We start from the raw sequence: 25,743 nt of genomic DNA on the forward strand, positions 1-25,743 counted from the left end.
GCTCCACCTATCACAGACAACCAGGCCTGCCTCCTCCTAGTCGCTCCACCAATCACAGTAGCCACACACGTTCCTAAGGCACGCTCCCCACTCCCCCGGCCCTGCCCTCCGTCGCCTAAAACACGCCACTCTGCCCCAATCCCGAGGCCGCGCGCGAGCCACCGCCTTCTCCACTCACCCACCAACACCACCCCCTCGAAAGATGGCGCTTGTGCAGAAGGTGTCCCAGAGTATGTTAGCCGCGGTTCGGACTGCAGGTGAATACCTCTGGGATAGTGTGAGAACCCCAGGGCGGGCTTCGGGTGGGCGGTCCGGTCCGAGGCGGAGGAGAGCTGCCTCCACTTCTAGGCGGGAAGCTGACTGTACTTGGAGGTCTTTCAGCAAACAGGGCGGGGGTGAAGGGAAAGGTTTAGAGCTGGAAGAGACTTCAGAGATCATCAGGTCCTCCCCATTTTACAGATGAGAAAACTGAGGCTGAGAGGGTGAGAAGACCAAAGTCACACAGGCAGTAAATGTTAAGAGTCTCGATTTGAACCCAGGACCTCTGACACCACTGTGTTAGGCACAGCCTGCGAGCAAGGCGCCTCCTAACCTAACCAAGGGCAGCAGGGTCCCAGTTCCAACCCACTCGAGTAAACCTAAATATTTTAAAGTCCTTTATCAGCGTTCAGCACCCGTGGATTGAGCTGGGAGTTTTGTTGTTGTTTTTTTTTAAGGGGTGGGCCACGACTTTTGAGGACAAAGCTTCCCGTTCTGGACTGGATGAGGTAGTCCTTCCTGTGGGGGAGGCCATTAGGGTAAATGCCGCTTGTGCCAACCTGCCATCCCCAGAGGGCAGTGGAGATTAAGTCATTTGGGGAAAGGTCATTTAGGAAGGCGTTCAGAGTGGGTTCTAACGACCTAAATTGGATTTTTTAAAATGACTCATTTTTTTTAACTCCAGCAGAATAAATGGTCAGTTTTAGCTCATGCCCCATAAAGTAGTAAAAAAAAAAATCAGATCCAAAGCTTATAGAACATCGATGATGGTTTATGATTATGTCCTATAATGATGGTGGACACCCTGCATTCACAGAAGCTAATAATAGTAACTTAACATTCATATAGGGCTTACTATGTACCAGCCACTGGACTAAGTGCTTTACCTTCTGAATAATGGTGGTGCTTAGCCTGGCATTCAAAGCTGTTTGTGTTTATGTGTGGGTGTGGGTGTAATTTGTTAAATTATCTAGAATTGTGGTAGTAGCTGGAATATAATAACAAAAACAAACCAATCATAGCCCTCAAGTAGCTTACACTGGAAAGAAAGCAACATGTAGGTATATTTTTTTTTGTTTTTTTAAGCAATTGGGGTTAAGTAACTTATCAAGGTTACACGGCCAGTTATTTCTGGCTGTGGTGCTGAGTATCTGAGCCCAGATTTGATCTCCAGGTCATCCCGACACTGGAGCCAGTGTTCTTAATCACTGTGCTACCTGGCCGCCCCAGTGTAGGTATATGTTAAACACAAATAAAGCAGATATAAGGCAACCTTGAATGGGAAGGCATTAGCAGCTAGAGGGACCAGAGCACAGAAAGTGGTGCTTAAACCAAATCTTGAAGGAAACTAGTTACACAAGGAGACAAGTATGAGGAGGAAGACCATGAGGGGCAGTAACTGTAAGCACAGAGACAGTAGAGGAAATCTCCTGTGAGTAATAGCAAGGAAGCTAGTATGGTCGGATTACATGGAAGGGAGTACTATGCAGAGAGATTAGAGAGATAGAAAAGGGCCTGATTGTAAAACTTTAAATGTCAAGCAGAAGGATTTACATTTGATCCTAGAAGTAATAGAGAGACACTGGATTTGTTGAGTACAGGGCTAATGTGGTCAAATCTGCACTTTGGTACTGTATATAAGATGGATTGGTGTGGAGAGAGACCAATTAGGGTATATTGTAAGAGTCCAGGGAAGAGGAAACAAATATCTGAACTTGGTCCTAAGTAGACAAAAGGGGTCATATTCAAGAATTCAAAAGATGTAAGGGTAGAACATTCCAAAATTTAGCAATTAATTGGATATGTGGGGCAAGGAAGACTTAGGAGTCAAAGATGATACCCTAGTTACAAGTCTGGGTTATAGGAAGAATGGTTATACCCTCAACAATAATAGGGAAGTTTGGGAAAAGGGGAGTTATTTGGGGGAAAGATAATGAACGTAATTGATTTTGAGATGCCCATGAGATATCCAATTTAAAATGGACAGTAGGCAGTTAGTAATGTGGGACTGAAGCTCAAGAGACCAGCGCTGGATCTATAGATCAATCTGAAAGTGACCTGCACAGAGATGATACTTGAACCCATGGGAACTGAAGATGTCACTAAGTGAGAAACTACAGACAGAAATTAGAAGGCTCCAGGACCTAGCCTTGGGGTACACCCACAATTAGGGGGTGTGACAAGGGTGATGACCCAGCAAAAGAAAGTGAGGAGTGATCAGACAGGAGAAAGAACCAAGAGAGAAGGGTATCACAAAAACCTGGACAGAAGAGAGTATCAAATGCTATAGAGAATAAGAATACTGAAGATTGAGAAAGGGCCATCCAGTTTAATTGGTAAAGGATCACTGGTAGCTTTAAAAGAGAGCAGCTTACAATAGATAATAAGGACAGAAGCCATTTTGCAGAGGAATTGAAAAGCATATGAACGAAAGTGAGTGTCAGTAGGTTTTTCCATTCTCTTCACTTACCATGACCAAACTTTAGCCAAGTTGGACTTAACACTGTCTGAGCTTTTCAGTCTTTCTCCATGCTTTTGCTCATATTTGCTCCTTAAATTGCTGTCCCCTGCCAGCTCCACACATGTTATTCCTACCCATCTTTCAATTTCTAGTTCAGATACCATGCTCTGTGAATTCTTCCTGAATTCCCATATCACCTTGAACTTCTTTATTGAGTTGTATTTGAGTACATATAAACTTTTTGTAAGAACTGTATTTTAGGTGGTCTTTGCATATCTCACTGATATGAAAACAATTTCTTTGGACGTAACATTTAATAAATATTTGTGGAATACATGATTGTACATTTCTTCTTTTTTCTTTTCCTTTTTTCCTTCTCCAAACAGAGGAGTAACTGTTTTGACAGGAAAAAATAGAACTGAAGTGGAAACCTGAGCCAACCTAGGTGAGGCTGAGGTTGGCAGTCTTCTAAAATAGTCTTAAATCTTAACTCAGGCATTGGCATCCACAGGCACCATATGAGTTGATAATTCAGTAGCATAGGACCTACTGCCACAGCATTAAGTAAAGCTGCAAAGTATGTCTTGACTTCCTTCTTTGAACCCTTTTCCTACCTTCTGTCTCTTCTTCCTTCTCCAAATGCTCAGTGTCCTACTACCACCATTTATATAGTGTCCCTCATCCCTTCCAGGTTTGCCCTACTGCTCCAGAATTGCCCAGTCATTTCCTTGTCCTAATAAAATATCCTAGCCTTGACTTCTACTAATCATAGCTAGTTGTCGATCTGACTAATTTCTGGTTCCAAGCCTAAGACCTTCATAATGTGGAATGAATGACTTATCCAATGTGTTCACTTCACCATACTCTGTCATAGAAGTTAATATGTGATTAAGTTTGTGGCAAAGGTCAAATATCAATGCATACGCATTTGGGAAAGGAAGGAATCATTTAGAATTGATTCAATAGTGTATGTATTATAATGATGTGAAATCCTGTCTTGCATGAACTAGATTTTTAGTACCACTTGTGACTAATATTAAATGACAAGTTGAGGCAACTGGGGAGATGCATGGCACTATCTAAAGTAGTGTTATGAACAGTTCTGGAGACTGCTAAGTTAAAAAAAGAACTTTTACCAGCCATTTTTCCCCATGAGCCAATTTTGTAGCCACTACAGATAATACTGTACATTATCCAATGCTCTTGCTTTATGCTAGCTTACCATTTTACTATTCCTTGGATGTAAATATTATCAGATAAAGTTAGAGCCCATGCAGTCTTCCATAGAATAATGTGGTGGAAAATATCAGCCTGATTGGATATGTCCACATATTTATAAGACCGACTTTAAAACTCTGATACACCAGGGCTTTATTATGCCATTGCCCTTGGGAACTGGCTGTGTTATGTGCTCTCTAGATGAAGGCCATTATGATCCTCTTTTGGGTAATTCACTAATTAAAGAACATAGTATGTAATGTAAGAAAGACTCCATTCTGTTTTAGTGCTTTTTAGCTTCACAGTTCCATTGTACAATGTTAATAAGAGAAAAGAACTTAACTCTGGGGTTCTTAAATTCCATATGACCCAAAATTTTACCAGAAAGTAGTCTTTTGCTTTCTTCATTAGATAAGTAACATTAAATATCAAAGTGTTTTTCTTTAATAGCCAGCAACTTATCAGTGTTCTAGTTTTTTTTTCTCATTCTAAATGTTATGCTTTAACATAAATTGAAGTTTTATAATCTAGATTATGCTTGAACCTTATCCTACCATAATTCTAATTTTAGATTGTTTTCTTTATGTGATGATGAACATTAAAAAGTTTTTTTTAAGCTTGATATTTAAAGAACAATAAATCTTAGGAACAAATAGCTAAGGAAGTATTTCAGAAACACACAGAGTATTGGACTTGAAGTGAGTAAACTGGATTTTGAATACCACCTCTGCTACTTATAACCTATGTGATCTTTGGAATGACACAATCTTTCTGGACATCAGTTTTTTTCACCTGAGGCATTTCATCCATGGCTAGCTGATATATAAGGTCTCTTTCAGCTCTAAATCTATACCTACAGATCCAGATGTCCACCTAAATCCACCTACAGAGATTGAAGCACACCCACAATTTAGGAGATAGTCTACAAAGTTAGCCTGGCTGTCATATTAATCATACTGCAGCCAACCTGGTAATTAGTGTTTCTGAATTTCACTAGGCTCCTTCTATGACAACAGCAGATATACTGTCATTGAATCATACTGAAACCCCTTCAGTTTGCTAGAACCAGGCAGAGTTTGGACTTTGCTATAGTTGCCTTCAGCAAACTATATTGGTACTCAGTGTGGCATAATGGAAAGAGGACCAGCTTCAGTCAGAAATACCTGGGTTCAGGTCCTGTCTTAAACTCTGTGATATATGAAAAATGAAATGACTGAAAAAACAAAGGTTCAAGCTTCTGAGCATATTGCTTTATTAAGTAATACATGCCATTTGCAAAACAAATTGGGACCAAGCTTCCTCAGCTTTGGCATCGGACCCTGAATACAGGAGGAGACAGATTTTTATGCATTAAAAACAATCAAATAAGGCCAATTAATTAAAAGAAAATAATTAACCAAGGGATGACCAGATGGCTCAGTGAATAGAGGGCCAGCCCTGGAGTCAGGAGGACCTGAGTTCAAATTCAGCCTCAGACACTTAACACAAAAACTAGTCCTGTGACCTTGGGCAAGTCACTTAACTCCAATTGCCCTACCTTCTCCCCTCCAAAAAGAAAAAAAAAAGGAAATATTTAACCAGAATGCAAAATTAGGTAATCAGATTTCTAATTGGAGGAAAGATTAGGTAGAGTAGGGAACCTGTGGCCTTGAGGTCACATTCAGCCCTCTAGACCCTCAATTGTGTCCCTTTGACTAAATCCAAACTTCACAGAACAAATCCCTTTAATAAAAGGATTTGTTCTGTAAAACTTAGATTCAATCAAAAGGCCACACTCAAGGACCTGTCCTCGAACCCATAAGTTCCCCACCCCTATTTATTAAGGACTTTCTATAGTGGGAGGGGGAAGAGTGAACAGGTACAATTCCCTGAAATCAGAAAAAGAGGTGTCTCGCTCCCCTCATGTGTCAGTATTCAATCAAAGGAACTTAGGAACAATAACTGATTGACCAGGATGGAATCAATTTTAAGATAAGATATATGGGTTTCTTGAGATGTATAATTGTGAGAAAACTGCTTGCATTACTCTTTGGATCTGACTGGTTTCTAGTCATCATAACCTTCATTAAGCATCTCTAAACAAGTTCAGGTGGTCCAGCTTCCTAGCCACACAGAGCTAAGTTTAAAACAATGCAATCAGGTTTTCTCACAGTTTTGAATAAAGTTTTCTCACAAGACAGAAATTAGATTAGATCTGTAATTAAATAGCAAGAAAACTGAGATAGCTCCAGAATTGAGTCACAAGATGGAGTCAGTGTGGTTCACTCAATTCCCACTACTACTTGATGTTTTAATTCCCTAAATTATGTTGTTGTTGTTAGATCATTTCAGTCATATGCAACTCTTCATGACCCCATTTGGAGTTTTCTTGGCAAAGATACTGGAATAGTTTGCCATTTCCTTCTCCAGCTTATTTTACAGATGAAGAATGGAGGCAAACAGGGCTAAGTGACTTGCTCAGGGTCACATAACTAGTAAGTTCTGAGGCTGGATTTGAACTCATGAATGTGTGTCTTCCTGATTCCAAGCCTAGTACTGTATCCACTGTGCCACCTAGCTGCCCCAATTCCCTCAATACATACAGGCTGTGTGACCCTGGGCAAATCACAGCCTTTCAGGATTCCAGGTGACTCTAAAACTATAACTTGTAGAGCAAATACTGGTCTTCATTGGTAGAAGGAGTTTCCTTTCTGGGAATTCCCTATACCACTGAAATCATAGATCCATTTCAACCCAAGGTTAACTCTACATTGTAACAAGGCATTGAGTAGGATTAGTGAATGACCAAAATACTAAATATGTGATTATCTTTTAAATTCTGTCAATCAGTACAAATGATTATAAGATGTGTCTTCTTCATTTACCTTCTCTGAATTTATTTCATAACTTCAGAAAAAATGTTAGCTATATATAGGAGAAAATATGAAGCATTTCCACTTATTTTATATATGTCTAAATAGTCTATAGTACCCCTTAAAAGATATAGTACAGTAGAATATGTATATTTAAATTTTTATTACAAGTAGAAAAGATGTACATTGATTTTCAAATGAATTATACCATTGTCATTCAATTTTACAGGGATTTTCATCACACTGCCAAGTCTTCCTCCTATAGTAAGAACTTTTTCAGGGTCATGCCCTTTGTCTGAGAATGTTCCAGGAACCTTGTGGAATCTAGGTCGATTAAATCATGTAGCAATTGCAGTACCTGACTTGAATATGGCCAAGTCTTTTTATAAGAATATGTTGGGGGCCCAGGTAAGTGAGGTGGTCCCTGTTCCTGAACATGGTGTCTCTGTCGTTTTTGTGGAACTTGGAAATACTAAGCTTGAATTACTGCATCCGTTGGGAAATCAAAGTCCAATTGAAGGCTTTCTGAAAAAAAACAAAGCTGGAGGAATGCATCATATCTGCATCGAGGTATTGTGATTACTTACCTAATATTTTAAATATTTCTTTTTTCCCACAATTATCCTTGACTTTTTAAGGCTATTGATGTCATTAAAAATCTTTATTAGAGAGCTCCATGGATTATATTGGCAATATTCCCAAAACATTATATAAGCAGTCTGCCTTCAAGATGTTAGGAAGAGAAAATACTAAAATATTTTCACCATTTTCTAATGAAATGCAACTAACTTCTTTAAATCCGTAGCTTTGGAGTCATTTCTTCTCCTAAGGGTTTGTGTGATTTTTAACATTTCATTTGTATCTAATAACAATGCCCAGAAAAAACATGAGTCTTTCAAGAATATAATTGCTATAAATCCTTGAGCTCCAGAATTTCCTACTTATATTCAGAGAAGACTTGATTTTTCAGATACAGGACAGTCACATTTTAGTTAGAATTCATTTTTCAGAACCTCAAGAATACAGTAAAATAAAATGTTGAATCTGAATATAGGTATCTATTACAATCCAAAATAATTTATTCATAAATGACTCCTATAATTCGGGTCTTTCCTAGAATGGATTGTGGAGTTATATTGAAGAACTTCAAATCCCCTGAAGGCTACAAAGATGAGGATTGGTCACTAAAGATAGCTCTATTATGACTAATACAGAAAGCAAAGTCAGACCTCTTAGTGTGACTCATTTACTGTTAGCTTTTGCTTCTGGAAACTTTCATCTTATTTGTCTCTAGGACAAGGGTGAGGAACCTGTGGCCTCAAGTCCTCATGTGGCCCTCTAAGTCCTCAAGTGTGGCCCCTTGACTGAATCCAAACTTCACAGAACAAATCACTTTTATAAAAGGATTTGTTCTGTGAAACTTAGTCCAAAGGCCACACCCAAGGACCTAGAAAGCTACATGTGGCCTTGAGCCCACAGGTTTCCCACTCCTGCTTTAGCATCTCCTCCAAACTTGGTCTTTCCATCTACTCTGGCCTCTAGACCTCTTGGTATTACCATCTGACCTGCCAGTGTATCCTAAGGACCACCAGGTACTTACAATAGTGCAGCTAGGGTCTGGAGTCAGGAAGACTCATCTTCCTGAATTCAAATGTGGCCTTAGAAACTTGCTAGCTGTGTGACCCTGGGGCAAGTCATTTAACCTTGTTTGCCTCAGTTTCTTCATCTGTAAAATGAGCTAGAGAAGGAAATGGCAAACCACTCCAGTATCTTTGCCAAGAAAACCCCAAATGGGGTTACAAAGAATCTAACATGACTAAAATGAACAACAAAGTAGCAATTTATATTGATTCCATCAATTAATATGTGAGTTTCTTAAGAACAAACTTGTCTTGCTTTCCCATTTTTATCTCCAATGTTTAGCATAGTACTAAACACAGAATAAGCACTTAATGAATGTTTTTTCGATCATTGTCAGTCATTCATTGATTTGCCTTTACTGATGAGCTGCTTCCAATCCCTTAAAAGCTAGGTAATCAGAGAATCAAATTTACTTGCAATGGACTAGGGTATTTGAATGACATTTATAAAAAGACTAATTTGGTTCTGGAGGAAGAGTACATATAGTACATGAACTTTGTGAAATATATTTTGGCTCCTAAGGGAACTCTTTTGGTTGCTTTCTGGGTTTGAGCTGCCTTTAAGATACCTAAACCTTGTGAATAACTGACCGCTAGATAAGAAATGAGAGATATGGGGCGGCTAGGTGGCAGAGTGAATAGAGCACCGACCCTGGAGTCAGGAGGACCTGAGTTCAAATCCAGCCTCAGACACTTAACACAAAAATTAGCTGTGTGACCTTGAGCAAGTCACTTAACCCCGATTGCCCTCCAAACAGCAAAAAAAAAAAAAAAAGGAGAGATGTGACTTGAATAACTTGAAATTCACATTGTTCAGAACGGTATTTCATCACTTTTGCCTTTAGTCATATGAAAACTAGTTTTAACGTGAGTCAGTATATAACCTAGCTTATGTAATTAGTTAGGTATTTTGAAGAGTTTTATATAGATAATTGAGTGTATCAATCAACCAACATTTACTAAGTGCCACTCTCTCAGAAACTGTGTAAGGTACTAGGTGTACAAAACCAAAAATGAAATAATTTCTTCCTTTGAGGAGCTATTCATTTAGCTATGGAAGACAACACATACATATGAGAGACACAGAATAGATACAACATAATTGTGGGAGTGGTATTAGCTTCTAAGGGAATTAGGACAGGTTTCATGTAGAAGGTAGAAGTTGAACTGAGCCTTAAAAGAATGAAACTAGGAATCCTAAAAAGACAAAGTAAGGAGGGAACATAGTCCAGAAATGTGAGACAGCCAATGTAAAAAGAACAAAGATGAGAGATGGAGTGCTGTGTGTGAAGAACAGTAAGTAACTGGTCCACAGTTACTTCACAGTGTGTGAAGGAGAATAATATGTAGTTAGTCTGAAAGAGTAGGCCTGGCCAAGTTGTGAAGAACTTTAAATGCCAGAGTTTTTTATTTGCTCCTAGAGATAATAAAGAGCCTTCTGTAAAGCCAAGTGTTTTCCAGAGGATTGCTGCTGTAGATAGCTCTAAGGTTCTGATCACACAGCATAGTGAGCTCTCTATTTATTCAGCAGTAAATTAAAGCAAAACATTCACAGAAACCAAAGTACAGCATTTACAATGTTATAACAATTTATCACTAAGGTGGCCACATAGTTTTAAACAAAAGATATCATCCAGTAAGTCCTTAACTCAGTCATCCTTAAGGAGCAAGCCTCCTTAAGGAACAGAATATACAAAGGTCAAAGTTCTTCACCCCTAGGTCACATTGTCTTAATCTGTCAAAAAGTCTTCTTTCTTCTTGAGTGGAGATTAGTTTCCAATTACCCTTAAGTCCATTATCCTTAAGAGGTACAAGGTACAGAGTACAAAGTTCTCCCACCCCTAGGCCACAGTAAACCATGATCTTCTCAGTCAGCTCTAAGTACCCAAGGAGAGATCTTTTCATCTTGACTTGAGGCTGGCTCTCAGATTCCATGGTTCCTCTTCCACAGTCCCAGATTTTATCTGAATTCACCTGGATTCAAAGGTAGGCAGCTCTTAGTTCCTCATCCAGCTCTTTGTCCAGTTCCTTGTCCGGTTCCCATTCCATATGGAAGCTCACAGTGTCCAGTCTACCTCTAGTCCTTTACAGTTTCTGTTCCTGAGAAGACAAATCTTAATAGAGCCAAAACAACATTCATTCACATTGCCACCACCATTATCAATTTACTATATGCCTGTGAAATCAATACAGACCCACCAACAAGGTCTGAGAACTCAACACAAACCCACAAACAAAGTCTGAGAACTCAACACAAATCATCAGTATAGTCCCAGGACCTCTGAAACCCTCCTCTAGGACTTCTGTAAACAGACAACAAGAAAATCCTCTTTCAGGACTTCCAGTAAGGTCCCAGGGCTTCTGTACAAAGTATCACAAACAAAAATCAACACAAACAGAACAGAGTGCCTGACCACCACAAAGTTCCCCTTCTATATTCTGCTCTCTCCCAGCTTATACTTCTCCTTATATATGGTCATTAGCTCCTCCCTGTTCTGCCCCTTCCTGTTGCATCAGGAAGGTCCTCCCACTGTGGGGTTCACAAGTTTCGTTTCTTAACAAACACTTGATATAATCATGGGCAAGGCTGAAAAGAAACTTGAGCTGAAACAAGGTGCTAAATAAATAGCTGAAACAAGGTGCTAAGTACTTCTTTGCTTGCCATTACACCTTCCAAATTTATGAAGTAGGAGAGTGGCATGGTCAGATCTGCACTTTAGAAAAATCTCTTTGGCAGCTTTGTGGAGAGTAATTTGGAGTAAGGAAAGGTTTGAGGCAGGGAGAACAGTCAGGAAGCTATTGCAATAAGTCAGGCAAGAGATCATAATGGCCTATACTAGTGTGGCAGCCATGTGAGTAGAGAGAATGGAACAGATTCAAGAGATATTGTGGAAATAGAAAAGAAAAGATTTAATAGTAGCCAATATTTATATAACACTTTAAGGCTTGCTAAGCACTTTGCAAATATTATTACATTTTATCCTCACAATACCCCTGTGAAATAAATGCCATTATTTTTCTCTTTTTTCCAGATGAGGAAACTGACATAGAGGCTTAGCAACTTGCTCAGGGTCCCTTAGACATTAAGTATAAAAGGCTAAATTTGAACTCAAGTCTTCCTTGCTCCATGCCCAGTACTTTATCCATTGTACCATCGAGTAGTTAATTGTATAAATGGAGTGAGGGAGAATAATGATTTGAGACTAATGCCAAAGTTACATATTTGGGTAAGTACAAGGATTCTACAATCCTCTCCAGAAATAGGAAGAATTGGAAAAGGAATGGATTTTGGGGGAAGACAGTTAGTTTTGTTTTGGACATGTTGCATTTAATGTGCCTGTGGGATAGTAATTTCAAACTTCCAATAAGTATTTCATGATATGGAGCTCAGGAGATAGACTGAAATTGATATGAGTCATAATCATAAAGATCATAAACCCATGTGAACTAATGGGGTCACCAAGAAAACCTAGAGAGAGAAAAGGAAAGCCATTGTTGGGGTGCTGGTAGGAGGAGAGGAAGAACCAGGTAGGAGAAGAACTAAGAGAGTACAGTCATGAAAACTCAGAGAGAAGAAAGCGACTGAGAGGAAAGCATAGTCAACAGTTATACAGAGAGGTCAAGAATGAGAATTGAGGAAAGCTATAAAATTTGGTGGTTAAGAGATCATTGGTAACTTTGGAGAGATCATTTTTAGTTTCCACATTTCAAAGATCTGTGAAGAGAAAAAGATGAAAGGAAGTAAAGGTAATAGGTATAAACATCTTATTCTAGGAGGCTGTGAAGGAGATGAGAGATATAGGACAATAGCCTGAGGAGGAAGGATCTAGAGATATTTTTAGTTTTGGTTTTGTTTTTTTAGGGATAGGTAAGATGGGTATTTTTTTAAGTAGCAAGAAGGAACTGTTAGATTGGGAGAGGTACAAGATTAGGGACAGCAAAGGTATCATTATGGGAAAAATTTGCTAGAGAAGATGGGGATCAAGGGGTTAACCTTGGTAACAATAACAATCCTCTATCGGAGTCTGGAGCAGGAGAGGGAAGATTAGAGGATGATGTCATAGAGTGCTGAGATGTAGAGAAGGGGGGAAGACAATTTATGGCAGATGGTCTCTGTTTTTTCAGTAGATAGTAAGGTAAGATGCTGACCTGTGAGGGTTTTAGAGAGTTATTGTGGAAGGCCTGAGAAGGGAAGAGAAACAGTTCAGATGGCAATATCAATTTTAGCAAAAGTCCAAAGACACCCTTCTCTTTGTAAAGCCAATTTCATTAAAATATTCTTTATTTAAGGGGCAAAGTGATCCTTCAAATTCATTATATTCCATATCTTTTTCTATCATAAGTGGAATATTTTAATCATGCTTCAGATTTATTAATCACCTAGTATTAAAACTTCAGTAACCATTTTTTATATTTCTTGGTGCAACAATCTTGAAAGCAATTAGTGGATTAGAATTAATAAGTACACTCTGAAATACTATTGAGGGCTTAGACAGAATCCCCCAATTTTTAGTTGCTATGGTAATGGTCACTGGGTGCAAATGCAATTAAAACTTATTTTATTAATTTAGATATTCACTCAACATAGGTATGAATTGGAAACTTCTCATGTAAAGCTAAAAGCTACAAAAGATGACAAGACTTCCATAGAGTGCTGCACCTAACTTAGAAAAAGGACTGCAAATCAAGATTAAGGTCAATAGATGAGTGAAAGAACTTTTAAATTGTATTAGCAACACATCCCAGGAGTTCAAAACTCATTACAATCATTAATTAAGTCTTTTAATGCCCCTGTGAGTAAAGTAGAAGAATTCATATGTCATGGCGGTGTTAAGAAGTTAATGGAATGACAAAAGTATCTAGAAATAAGCTCTAGCTATTTCCATTAAGTTCAGTCTTTAGGACTTCAAGGTTCTTATGCATATAGCATTTTGGTTTTTTTTTTTAATATCTCAATGAATTTATATCCTCTGGAAGGTTACTAAAACATGATTCACTATAGCATGTCTGTCTGAGACCCTGTCAAGGGAGTAATAAAGCAGATATCTATGGATTTTTGATGGGTAATAGTGATTTCCAAAGTGAGGTATCCTCACTCCATAGCATGTACACAGTTCATTGGGATGAAGAAAGAAAATACTAAAACTTAGAACCAGGCCCTTTAGTCACTATCATGAAGTGTTAAACCAAGATCTCAAAAATAATAAAGGATATTCCATTACATTGCTGTCTTTTGGAGAGCAAAAAGATATTTTAACTCATAAAATTTTTAAAAATTTTAAATTGTTTATTTCATCTTTAGCGCATAATGTTAAATTTCTATTAGTATAGTCATACACATTTATATAATTTGTAAATATATATCGTGCGTGTGTGTGCACGTGTGTGTGTGCAGTGCTATTAAGGAGGTTTAGAGATTCCAGATCTACAGTACGAGAAAGACCTGGTTAGTTAATGCCTCAGTATTGTGTAATAGCCATCCTTAACAATCTTAGAGATAGAACTCACTGAAGTTTTTAAAAAATCTAATACTTTATAGATTCTTTGTAGACCTTATCTCAGTTCCTTATAACATTCCTACAGAAGGTGGGATTTTAGCTGGGAGTTAAAGTAAGTCAAGGAAATAAGACAAAAATGAAGGGAAAAAGGGACGTCTAGGTGGCACAGCCCTGGAGTCAGGAGGACCTGAGTTCAAATCTGGCCTCAGACACAACACACACGCGCACACACACACACAAAACCCACTAGCCGTGTCTGTCACCTTGGGCAAGTCACTTAACCTCAATTGCCCTCCAAAAAGCAAAAAAAAAAAAATGAAGGGAAAGGTAAATTTCCTCATTTTGCAGATAGAAAAATTAAGGTAAAGAACATGTAAGTAATCAATAGATCACATGAGTCAAAAACAAAGTTTAGTATAGTACTTTTCGTAACCTTTTTAAACCAGTTCAATGACTGTATTGAGAAATATCATTGGCAAGTAGGCACAGGGCAAAATTATTACAAGACAGTAAGCTAGCTTCTTTAGGATGAATTCTATCCTTGGAGGGCAGAAGGTATATCCTTTTCATCTTTACAGCACTAGTACCTATCATATAACAGATGCTTAAATATTGGTTGAATCTAGAAATAGAATAGCATTGCTGTTTTCAGATAAGCATGTAGTTTTGAAATGATCTTAACCTTCCATCCCTCAGTCTCTTATTTCTGTCTTAGGCTTTCACCCTTGCACTGGCTAAACTTTCCTCCTTTCCATTCTTTACTTGGTGAACCAGTTCATTTCTATACTGACCTCCTCTATTAAGCCCTTTGCCACCTTTTCATATTGCTGTTATCATATCCCTGCCATGCCTCTCAGCCTTGGACCACTCTTACCATCTTCTCTTCTTCTCTCCTTCACATATGTTGCTGTACCAAAATGGAGAAAAATCACAAAACCATGCTACAAATTCATGGTATAGAACTCTTTTACACCTTCTCAATTAACTCACTATCAGAGGCAGCTAAGTGGTGCAATAGATAGAGTACTGGGCCTTGAGTCAGGAAGATTTGTGAATTTAACTCTAGTCTCAAGACACTTAATAGCTGTGTGACCTTGAGCGAGTCACTTAATCTCTCTTTCAGTTTTATATAGTTGCCTCTAACTTCTCTTTGATGTTCAAAGCCATTTATAACCTGGTTCCTCCAATGTCTTATTCCTTATACTCTTTTATACTCCCCAACCATTTCCCCATACTCTGTAATCCAAGAACACTGACCTCCTTGCTAGCCCTCCAGTTAGATTCACCATCTTTTGACTCTGGACATTTTCCCTGGGTGTTCTCCATGCCTAGAATTCTGTTTCCCTTCATTTCTGCCTCCTGCTTTCACTGACTTGCTTTAAGTCCCATCTAAAAATCCCACCTGCAGGAAGCCTTTCTAATTCCACTTAATTCTAATGCTTTCTCTTTTGAATATTTCCAAATTCATCTACTATGTAACTTGTTTATAAATAGTTATGTATATATTGTTTCTTCCATTAGTTTTGAGCTCTTTGGGAGCAGAGATTGTCTTTTACCTTTCTTTGTATCTCCAGTGCCTAGCAAAGCCTTGGCACATAGTAGGTGCTTAATAAATATTTAACTGACTGACCCTGAAAATATCTGCTACAATATAACAGTTTCAGTAATATTGTATAACTGGGATATTCAGAAATTGTTTTCCTAAAAAAAGCTTTGAATTTCTTTTTTGGCTTCATGGCTTGATGATTTTTTTTTACTAGCTGTATTTAACCTTTTATTGCTATACCTTGCTTTGAAATGTCAGATCTACCCATTCGGAAAAAAAAAAACAACACAGTTCAATCAATTGCATTTGTTCATTTGAGGCTTTCATTATGTTTCACTTGATGATTGTCATAATTCCCAATAGGTCTTCAAGCTTTTAGTCTTCCCAAACATCCTACCCATCACTGCTAGAGTAATTTTCCTGAAGCACAGCTTTGATGATATCATTTCTTCCCCCAAACCTTCAAAAGCTGCCAATTTTCTACTAAAATCCAAATTCCTTAGCCTTAGCATTTTAGACCTGTCACAATCTGGCTTCCATCTGTCTTTCAAGTCTTTTCTCACACTGCTCCCCTTCAAATACCCTACTCTCTAGTCAAATTAAGCTATTCACTTTTCCTCAAACTAATGTTGCCATTTTCCAACTTTGGGCCTTTGTTCAGGTTGTATCCTATGCTTCATTCATTCTCCTATCTTCTCCCTTAGAATCTTTCCCTCAATTCAAGGTCTTCTTCTTGTGTACTCTCCTTCCTTCCTCTCTTTCTTTCACTTCGGAGTTTAATGCTGTTTTGAGTATCTGAGGTACAAAAAGTATGGTTTCCGGATTACTGAGACATCGCTATATTTAGAAAATGTTTAAAAGTATCAATTATTTTAATATCTGCAAACAATTTTATTCTGCTAAGACCAAAGCATCTTTTAAATTCTTGGATAGTCTTGCCTAAAACTTTCTCTCTCAAAAGGTAAAGAGAGAAATTACTATTTAAAACTTAATTCTGATGAACAAGGAAGAAATGATAGGAAGGATCTTTGGAAGCAAATGATAATGTAATTTTATAGCTTGTAGTTTAGAGGGAAAAGGACGTAGAAGATAGATAGGATATTACCTTAGGATTTAGAAAAACATTCTTAAAACTTGGATAGTTATGGTATAGGTCCAGAGAGTATAAAAGTGACTACAGCTTATAAGAGTAGTGGTATTAAAAAGCAAATTCTGACTCCATAATCATAAGTTATCTCAGAGAATAAGAAAAAGTTTTCTTCTTATTGTCATCAAAGAATGAGAGAGGCACCCAAGACTAACAAAAAGAATTACATAAACTTTTAAGAATAATACAAGCTTGAATAACTTCTTAAGTGTCCAGAATAAGTGGAAGTTCATGAAGAATAGCTAAGGAAAATAGAAAAGATTTTATAAATTGTATTCTGGGGCAGCTAGGTGATGCAGTGAATAGAGCACTGGCCCTTGGAGTCACTTAGCTGTGTGATCTTGGGCAAGTTACTTAACCCCAATTGCCTTGATTAAAAAAAAATTATATTCCAGTTGAGGGGTGACTTTTTAGATAGCAAGAATTAGAAAGTGATAGACTCAATGTAATGTCAGAAAGCAAAGGTCCTCAAGTTCTATGCCATTCTTGTTTTCCACGAGGGATCATGTTCTTCAAATTGGAAAGGATAAAAGGAACATAATAGAGAAGTTATTCAAGTCCAAGATAGTAGAAATGTACCTGGCAATTTTAAATAAATTTCAGTTTACAAGCCTAGATGAGTCACATCCCAAAGTACTGAAAAAAAACTTGAATTTGTGATCACAGAACAACTATTAAAAGTCTTTGAGGCATAATGGGAAATAGAAGTGCCAGAAAACTGAATCTAGACAGATGTTCCAGCACTCAACCTTTAGTAAAAGGTAGATTCCCTCCTCCTCTCCATAAGTTGGCTTCTGTGGCTTTCGTCAAATTCCACCTAAAACCCTGTCTTCTATAGGGAGCGTACCCAGTTCTTCTCAATTCCAGTGCTTTCCTTCTCTTAATGATATCCTGTTCATCCGGTATATTGCTTATTTGTACATATTTGCTTGCTTGTTGTCTCTCTGATGAAATTGTGACCTCCTTGAAGGCAGGGACTGTCTTTTGCCTTTTTAAAAAGAAAAAAATCCCCAGTACTTAGCATGGTGTCTGGGACATAGTGGATACTTAAATTAAGCATGCTTATTGACTGACTGACTGATTAGAAACTGCCAACCAAGAAACCTGATGCCAATATCCAACAAAATTCCATAATAAGTTATTAAATACATGTCTTATAAATATTTTAAAAAGAAAAGATTCACTAGAGCTACCATTATTTCATCCAGAACATTAGCTTACCAAGTGAGTCCTTGGAATGAATATCTTGGGGTAACCTATGTACATGAGGTGAAGTAATAAGCAGTCTTTTTTTTTATAAGATTTATTGAAGATTTGTTTAAAGGTGAATTGAAATCTTAGTAGATTGGACATAAGATAAGAAAAAGGAGAAAAAAATTTAAGGACAGCTAAATTCAGGCAACCTAGGGCAATAGCAGGAGAGATCCCATGAGTAGGCACAGTTTCTAAGAAGCAGAGGATTCTATGATAGTTGAATGCCTCACAAACATACTCTATTGTGTGTACAAAAATAAATTACAACAGTGACAAGTACATAAAGGATAGCATGAAATCCACTTGGCTAAACTGAAAACTATAGAGATCTCAAAGGCAGAAATTAGAGAAATACAAAGAAAACACGTTCTCATAATGAGTCAGGGAAAGCAAAGCAAGCAAACACACACAGGCGCACTGTAAGAGATATACAAGGCAATAGAGAAAATGTTATTGATTATTTCAGTTATAAAAAACACCAATAGATGATGAGCAACTTCCTTTTGTAGGGAAAATACTAAAAATAAAAACAATTATGACCAAATAATTACTTGTGATAGTAGAGCTGGAAATCAAACTAAAGAAGGGAAAGAAATGGTTGAAAGTTTAAAAGCAAATATGCCTAAATTTTAAAAGTTTAAAAATATCTAAATCAGCAGATCCTGGTGGTATATCCTTTTTTTTATTTTGAAGATGTTATTTTAATACCATTTATGGTTATTTTTGAGAACTCTTATAAGAAAAAAGTGCCTGAGACCTGGAAATCAATAATTATAGTACCCAGCTTTTTAAAAAGGAACAATGATTTCAGCAATTAAAGTTCAATCAGCTTACCTTCAGGGTCTAGAAGATACAGAATATTTCATTAGTTGATTTCAAAAAATCTAGGAAAGACAAGGCAACACAATAGGATGATTTTATTTCTACAAAATATGTCCAACCAAATTAATTTCCTTCTGTGATAGTTATATGCCATGTGGATATGTCAATATAACATACTTGGACTTTGAATAAGACTTTTGATTCTACTCAGTATGGAATTTTTAGCAATAGCCTACATTTATGTGGTTTGTATTATACTACTATTGGATGATTGCACAGCTGACTAATGGATCATTCCCCAAGAATGTTGTTTATTGCTGTTTAGTGACAAGGATGATATTGTTCAGCTTCAGTTAGTTTAGGGAAGGTTAGAAGGCAGTGTCAGCCTGCCCAGGTATGAAAATATTCACAGACCTTGCCATTGAGGAATAGTATGCTTTAACATCAGTCCTCTGAAGTTGTGGTTGGTCAATGCATTGATCAGAGCTCTTAAATCTTCCAGTACTATTTTTCTTTATATTACTGTGTAAATTGTTTTCCTGGTCTGCTCATGTCACTCAGTTCATGGAACATCAGTTCAGGTTCCTCTGAAACTCTCTTTCATTTCTGCAATTCTCCTAGCTACTACCAGTTTGTCAGTGCTGACAAGAATACCTCTACTACTCTTAGCAATATCATATGGTTTGACTACCTTTGGTAGTGGTAGTGATTGGGGGAGGGAGGCATGGCAGGAAGTATATTACATAATCCAATCAGTTATGATTTTCTACAGAAAAAGAGCTATGTGCTGAAATAGCCTTCTGAATGAAATTAACTTATTCTCCAAGTGATAAACAACACAGGTAGATGCCATCTACTTCACTATGCATCTATTATCTATGAATAATTGACTTGTATTTACCTCCTTAGGTGTAGTGCCTTTCACTTGAATGAAGTTCACAACAGCTAGCCATTTCTGGATCTTACCTGTTTCTTTTGTCATTTTAGAGTAGCTTCAATATGAAATTTATTGCTGGATAGGTCCAATTTAGCTAGATTGATCTAACAAGTACTAAAAAGGGGATCTTGGCTTTTCACTGAAGTTTATACTTTAAGAAGACACAAAATGCTCTTGATTTTATTTTGCTGATTTCTTTCATGTGCACATGTAAAAAAAAAAAAGAAAAAAACACCTGCAATCTAGTTATTACAGGGTTTCTTACCTATCCCTAAATTATTTCTGAACTACATTTTATACCTTTTTACTTTCTATATGTTTTCCCTGTTTCTAAAGAGTAACTAATAAACATTTAAAGGACTTATTTAAATTCAGTAAATCCCTCTAGTCATTTCCCACATCTCTTTCATTGTTTGTAAAGGATATTTGTTGGCTGAGATGGTTTCTGGGCTCTTTTGTCTTGGATTCCTAGCACTTCATGTAGGCCCTTAATAATATTTATTTAGTGTTGGCTTTTTTATTTTGGCAACAGCTTTACATCAAATTCTCTAAGAAATAATAAAGCTATTGTGATTGCCTGCAATGTCTTCTTATCTTTATCCTTTCTTCTAATTTGGTGTTAATTTTTACCTTTGATGTACCTAGTCCATGGTTTGTTTAACTACATAAGAAGGCAGATTCATAAATTGCTCCTACATTAGTAACCAAATGTTTTCTGTCTTTTAAGATATAATCAATTTCAGGGTTTTTTTTTTTTGTTTGGAGGTTAACCATATTCAGTGCCTTCTATCTTCTTGAATAAAGTATAATATATGAATATAAGCCTTTTGCCTCTTTCATTTCTTAATCAGGAACTTGAATTCTGATTCTTATTAGAAGGGCTTGGATGTTAATCCCTTTTCTTTTCTTTATATCTTTGAAATAAGCCTATTCTATGTTTATTGCTCTGGAAGCCTGATGCTTGCAGGGAGCTGGAGGGTCATTTGAGGGATATGAGTCAAGTTCCATTATTCTCAGAGTAAACCTCAGGATGAGAATAACAAGCCATAGAGAGTCTTAGTAGACAGAAGCTTCCAATATTGAATCCAGCCTGTCTAGGGACCCTAATTGACATAGGTTTCAAAAACCCACAGCAAATTAAAAGCAGCAGACTGGAAATAGACAGGTACCCTGATAAGCACTGAGAATTCATGAATGACATCAAAGGAGAATATTTTTAAAATCTAACTAAAAGCAGTTCCAACAATATACAAAAATTCAAAACCAGAGTTTGGGGACCCATTGAGGACTGTATATAGCATAGCATAGTAACAAATAGTCATAATGAAGTTGTTTTGTGTTGTTTTTTTTTCTTATAAAGGTGTAAGGAAAACATTTTTGAAATATTTCCATCTAAAATCATTAAAAAGAATTTTAGCACTTAAAAGGGTAAAACCTTGATCATCTTCTAAGCAGCTAACCATACTTATTTCCTGAGGGTGCTAGATAGCTAAGATTTTATTCTAAACAGATATATGAGGGAATCACTGCCTAGCCTTAGAAGTTGTATTGAACCACTTGTTGGATATGTTTATCTTATCTCAACTGGCTAGCAAGTCTGTCCTCTGATCTTCTCTGATTCTCTATCCTACTCCCAACAGTAATTGTTCTAAAACTTTTCTTATCTCTTTAAACTTTCAACATTGTCTCTTCCTTCCTCTGATCTCATAGCTAAGGAGCTTACTTCATACTTTACTGATGAAATAGCAACTATTTGCTGTGATCTCCCTTTTTTCTCCTCTGTAGTTCATAGTTCCTTGACACCATCCCCTATTCTCTCCTCCTTTACTCTTTCTGAAAAAGAAGTGGGCTTTTGTCTCACCAACACAAACCCCTCTACAAATTCCTTTAATCACATCCTCTGCTGTTTTCTCCAGCAGATTGCCCCCTCACAGTCCTCTCTTTCCTTTTCTCTCTTTTTCTTCTCCTCTTATCTTCTTACTACTGGTTCTTTCCTCCCTGCCTACAAACATGTTGACATCTCCCCCATCTTGAAAACACCCTCACTAGACTCTCCTTCTGTTAAATGATCATCTCTCCTATTCAGAATAAAACTTTTAGAAAAAGCTATTTTATTACATCCACTTCCTCTTCTCTTTTCTTAATCCTTTGCAACCTGAATTCCAGCATCATCTCTAAATTGAAATGCTTTTTAAAAAAAAAGAAAGAAAAGGAAAGAAAGAATGAAAAAAGGAAGAGAAAGAAATACTCTTATAACCCTGCAGAGTACAGCAAAACAAATTCTCACACTGGTTATACCTGAAAATGTATGTCTATCTCTGCATTTTTAAGTTCATCACCTCTCTGGCAGGAAGTATGTGTTTCATCTTTAGTGTTGACTGAACTTATGATTTATTATTGCATTGATATGAGTAATAAAGTCTTTACATTTTTTTTCTGTGTTTTTCCCCTACAATACGTAAAAATTGTTCTTCTAGTTATGCTCACTTCACTCTGCTTCATTTCATAGAGGGCGTCCATTTTCTTATTTCTTAAGGCACACTATGGCACACATATTATATTCTTATGTCACAATTTGTTTAGCTATTCACTAATAGGAGGGTAGCCCAATAGTTTCCAATGTTTGGCTACAATGGAAAGAGCTGCTGCAACTATTTTGGTACATAGAGATCTTTTTTCTAATTTGATCTTTCTGGGTTTTAGTAGTGGTGAAATAATAGTAGTAAAGTTGGGTCAAAGGGTATTCAGATTTTGGTGTATAGTTCCAAATTGCTTTCCAAAATGGCTAGGCCAATTCACAATTCAGCCAACAGTGTATTAGTGTGCTTGTTTTCCCATAGCCCCTCCAACATTTGTCATTTTCCTTTTTTTGTCATCTTAGCCAATCTGATAATTATGAAGTGAATCCTTGAGTTGCTTTAATTTTCATTTCTCTAAGTATTAGTGAATCAGAGTATTTTTTACTTGATTGATAAGTTATCTCAGATATGAGACCATTACCAGAGAAACTTATTGCAAAGATTTTTCCCCATTTACTAGCTTACTAGATTTTAACTACATTAATTTTCTTACTGGATTTTAACTACATTAATTTACTAATGCAAAAAATTTTTAAATTTGAAGTCATTAGTCTACATTGAACATTTTAACTTGAGTGAGCCTCTCTATTGCTTATTTAGTCATAAATTCTTCCCCTATCTGTAGATCCAAAAGGTAATTTCTTCCTTTTATTTCTTATTTGTTTGTGATGTGACCTTTTATATCTAGGTTATGTATTAATTTAGAACTTATCTTGGCATGTGGCATAAGATGTTGGTCTAAACCTAATTTCTGCTAGACTGCTGTCCAGTTTTCCCAGTAGTTTGCATCAAATTGTATTTCTTTTTCCCATTATTGCCATCTGTGTCTGGATTTAAAGTCACCTCTTCCTGTCTTCAGACTCAGCATTCTATCCTCAGTGCCACCTAGCTGCCCCAGACTATCACTTCCTCATTTTGGATCGTGTCTCCCTTTTAATACAATATAAGATCACCAGTAGGTTGGTCATTAGATGATGAATTCTCTAGCCATGAAAGCCCATGAAATAAAATACAAAATAGCCCTCCTGTAGTTTCTATAGTGAATGTGGCAAAGCAGTAGAAAAAGGGCAAAGACAGTTCTAAGAATCAAACCCTTTTCAAACAGTTTGTAAGTATTAATTTAACTAGTGTAAGTCTTGGTATTCTAAGCATGAGATCATTGTTCAAAGCAAATAGGAATTCTGCTGTAGGAACTGAACCATACTGATACTGACATTCTCTTCATGAAAGCAGAGGCAATGCTGGCTCTTCCAGATCACTGTTCCTTTTCTAAATAGTCACAGTTCATTACTTTAATATGTTCAAGAACTTTGCTAGGGATTAAAGTAAATGTCATAGCTTTGTCATTTGAGGACTCCACCCTCTTCCCTTTTTGGAGCATGGGGACATTTGCCCTTCTCAGTTCTGTGGTACCTCTCCTGTTCTCATGAGATTTTTCAGAGATCACTGACAGTGGCTCAGCATTCACATCTGTGAGTTCTTTCAAAACCCATGGGTGTTGATTTATCCAGGCTTGGTGACTGGAACTCAATGAAAACAACTAAAGGCGTTTTTTTCTATCCACATATGAAGCTTTTGCAGTCAGGATGGTACCCAACTCTTTTTTTTTTTCAGTCTGAAAGATAATTGAGGCACCTGTGGATAGCAGGAAAGAATTTCACAGATTCTGAAGGTATAAGGGACTTGGGTGGCCATCTATTTCAATCCATACAATTTAGCCATGAGAATTATTAAATATCACAGTTTCTAACATAGGAAATTCAACAATTTCCTTTCCTAGAAACTTCTAAAAGTAAGATTCTAATGTGTTTTAGATGATTTAAATATAGTCCTGACTGAAGACAAAGGGTATAGTTTAGAATATAAAGCCTGCAGGCCATATGCAGCCTGCAAGGAGTGTAGCCCAAACCAGATTAAAATGTAATCTGGAAATATTTAACAAAATAAAAATATGATAAAACATATATTACATTTTAAAACTAAGTAAATACATGGCCCACAGGGATCTTTATTATGGATTAGTGGCTCTTGTTTCTACTTGAGTTTGATAGCTTGGGTTTAGATGATCTTTTAAAGATCTCAGCATCAGGATTTGGTGATTGGATTTCCTTATGTGCTTAAACATATTTTTTTTTCTTTTCACAAGGTGGATGATATAGAAGCAGCTGTGACAGATTTAAAGCAAAAGAAGATCTGTATTCTGAGTGACAAAGCTAAAATAGGCGCACATGGCAAACCAGTCATTTTTCTTCATCCTAAAGACTGTGGTGGAGTCCTTGTAGAACTCGAACAAGCTTAATCTAAAGTTGTGAAAAATTTATAATGAGAGAATCTCCTATGACACATTGCCTTGTATGTGATCTTTGTTCAAATCCCAAGTTATTCCTTAACTTAAAAGTTCAAACATCAAACTTTCAGATTAAATGGATAAAATAACAAAAACATTCATTTTTACTTTTCCATGATCTGTGAGAAAACATTGGTCATTCAAACCTTTAATATGGTTGTAAAAATCATGTTTATGGAAATAAAATTATCCATATCTTTAAAATGGTATGAATACTTCTTGAATAATGTGTACCAATTATCCTAGAGTAATGTGTGCTTAGCGTAGAATGTGTGCTCTCTCTATGGAGATATTAACCCCCAAAGCAGTGGATGCATTGACACTTTGATGTAAATGTAGATGGAAAAATGTTTAAGACTGTCCTGTTTAACTGTCAAGCTGTTCTGCAGGCTATTTTGGGACAAGTTTTTCTTTTTTTTAATTTATTTTTAGTTTTCAATATTCATTTCCCAAAGATTTTTGAGTTACAGATTTTCTTCCCATCTCTCCCCTATCCCCCACCCCAAGAAGACAAGCATACTGAATACCCATTCACCCAATCTGCCCTCTTTTACATCCCCCAGAGCCCCCTTTCTTTCTTGTAGGGCAAGATGGATTTCTATATCCCATTGTCTGTATATCTTATTTCCTGGTTGTATGTGAAAAACATTTTTTAACAATTGTCTTTAAAATTTTGAGTTCCAGGTTCTCTCCCTTCTCCCCTCCTCACCCACACCTACTGACAAGACAAGCAATTCGATATAGGTCATACATGGGTGACAAGTTTTTCTTTTAAATTAAAGCTTTCTGAATTGTTTGGGACCAACTCATTTTCAGAGCAGATTACTTTGGACTAAACTATTTTGAGTATTGGAACAAGAGAATGGAAGCATATGTGGAAGTTTGAATAGGTAAACAGATGACTGGATCTGTGACTTGAGCAGGTCCGTGAATAAATCAGTTTGTTAATGATATATATTGAACTGAGTACTGATTATTGGACCTCTGCTGGCATACAAAACAAATGGAAACTCCTCATTTGCAGAGTTTACATTCTAACTGGGGAAACATACATGAATATACTTTCAAAAAAATGTGTAAAGGGGGGGAGCAATTGAGTAAATCAAATTATCTCATCCCACTTAAAGTTAGTGTCAAGATACTATGCCCAGGTATTTTTAACCAGATATGAATACTTCTTACTG

At 36.9% G+C, this 25,743-nt stretch overlaps 1 protein-coding gene across 1 annotated transcript; it reads left to right on the forward strand.

Annotated features, from left to right (window-relative positions):
- Nucleotides 1-98: 98 nt before the first annotated feature.
- MCEE (methylmalonyl-CoA epimerase) lies at nucleotides 99-24,763 on the forward strand. Its single transcript, XM_069098414.1, has 3 exons — nucleotides 99-257; nucleotides 7,019-7,359; nucleotides 24,359-24,763. The coding sequence occupies exons 1-3, from the start codon at nucleotides 203-205 to the stop codon at nucleotides 24,509-24,511; spliced, it is 549 nt and encodes a 182-aa protein (XP_068954515.1). The 5' UTR covers nucleotides 99-202; the 3' UTR covers nucleotides 24,512-24,763.
- Nucleotides 24,764-25,743: the final 980 nt, after the last annotated feature.

The sequence above is a fragment of the Petaurus breviceps genome, unplaced genomic scaffold (assembly GCF_028583685.1).
Source record: "Petaurus breviceps papuanus isolate PSGF00001 unplaced genomic scaffold, PetGlider_PUasm1.0 37, whole genome shotgun sequence".
NCBI lineage: Eukaryota > Metazoa > Chordata > Mammalia > Diprotodontia > Petauridae > Petaurus > Petaurus breviceps.

What these genes read in the sequence shown, in the direction of transcription:
- MCEE (XM_069098414.1), top strand. Translation starts at nt 203, where the DNA reads ATGGCGCTTGTGCAGAAGGTGTCCCAGAGTATGTTAGCCGCGGTTCGG. An exon ending in AGCCGCGGTTCGGACTGCAG is followed by an intron (nt 258 to 7,018) that starts GTGAATACCTCT and finishes TCAATTTTACAG; the next exon opens with GGATTTTCATCACACTGCCA. An exon ending in TGCATCATATCTGCATCGAG is followed by an intron (nt 7,360 to 24,358) that starts GTATTGTGATTA and finishes TCTTTTCACAAG; the next exon opens with GTGGATGATATAGAAGCAGC.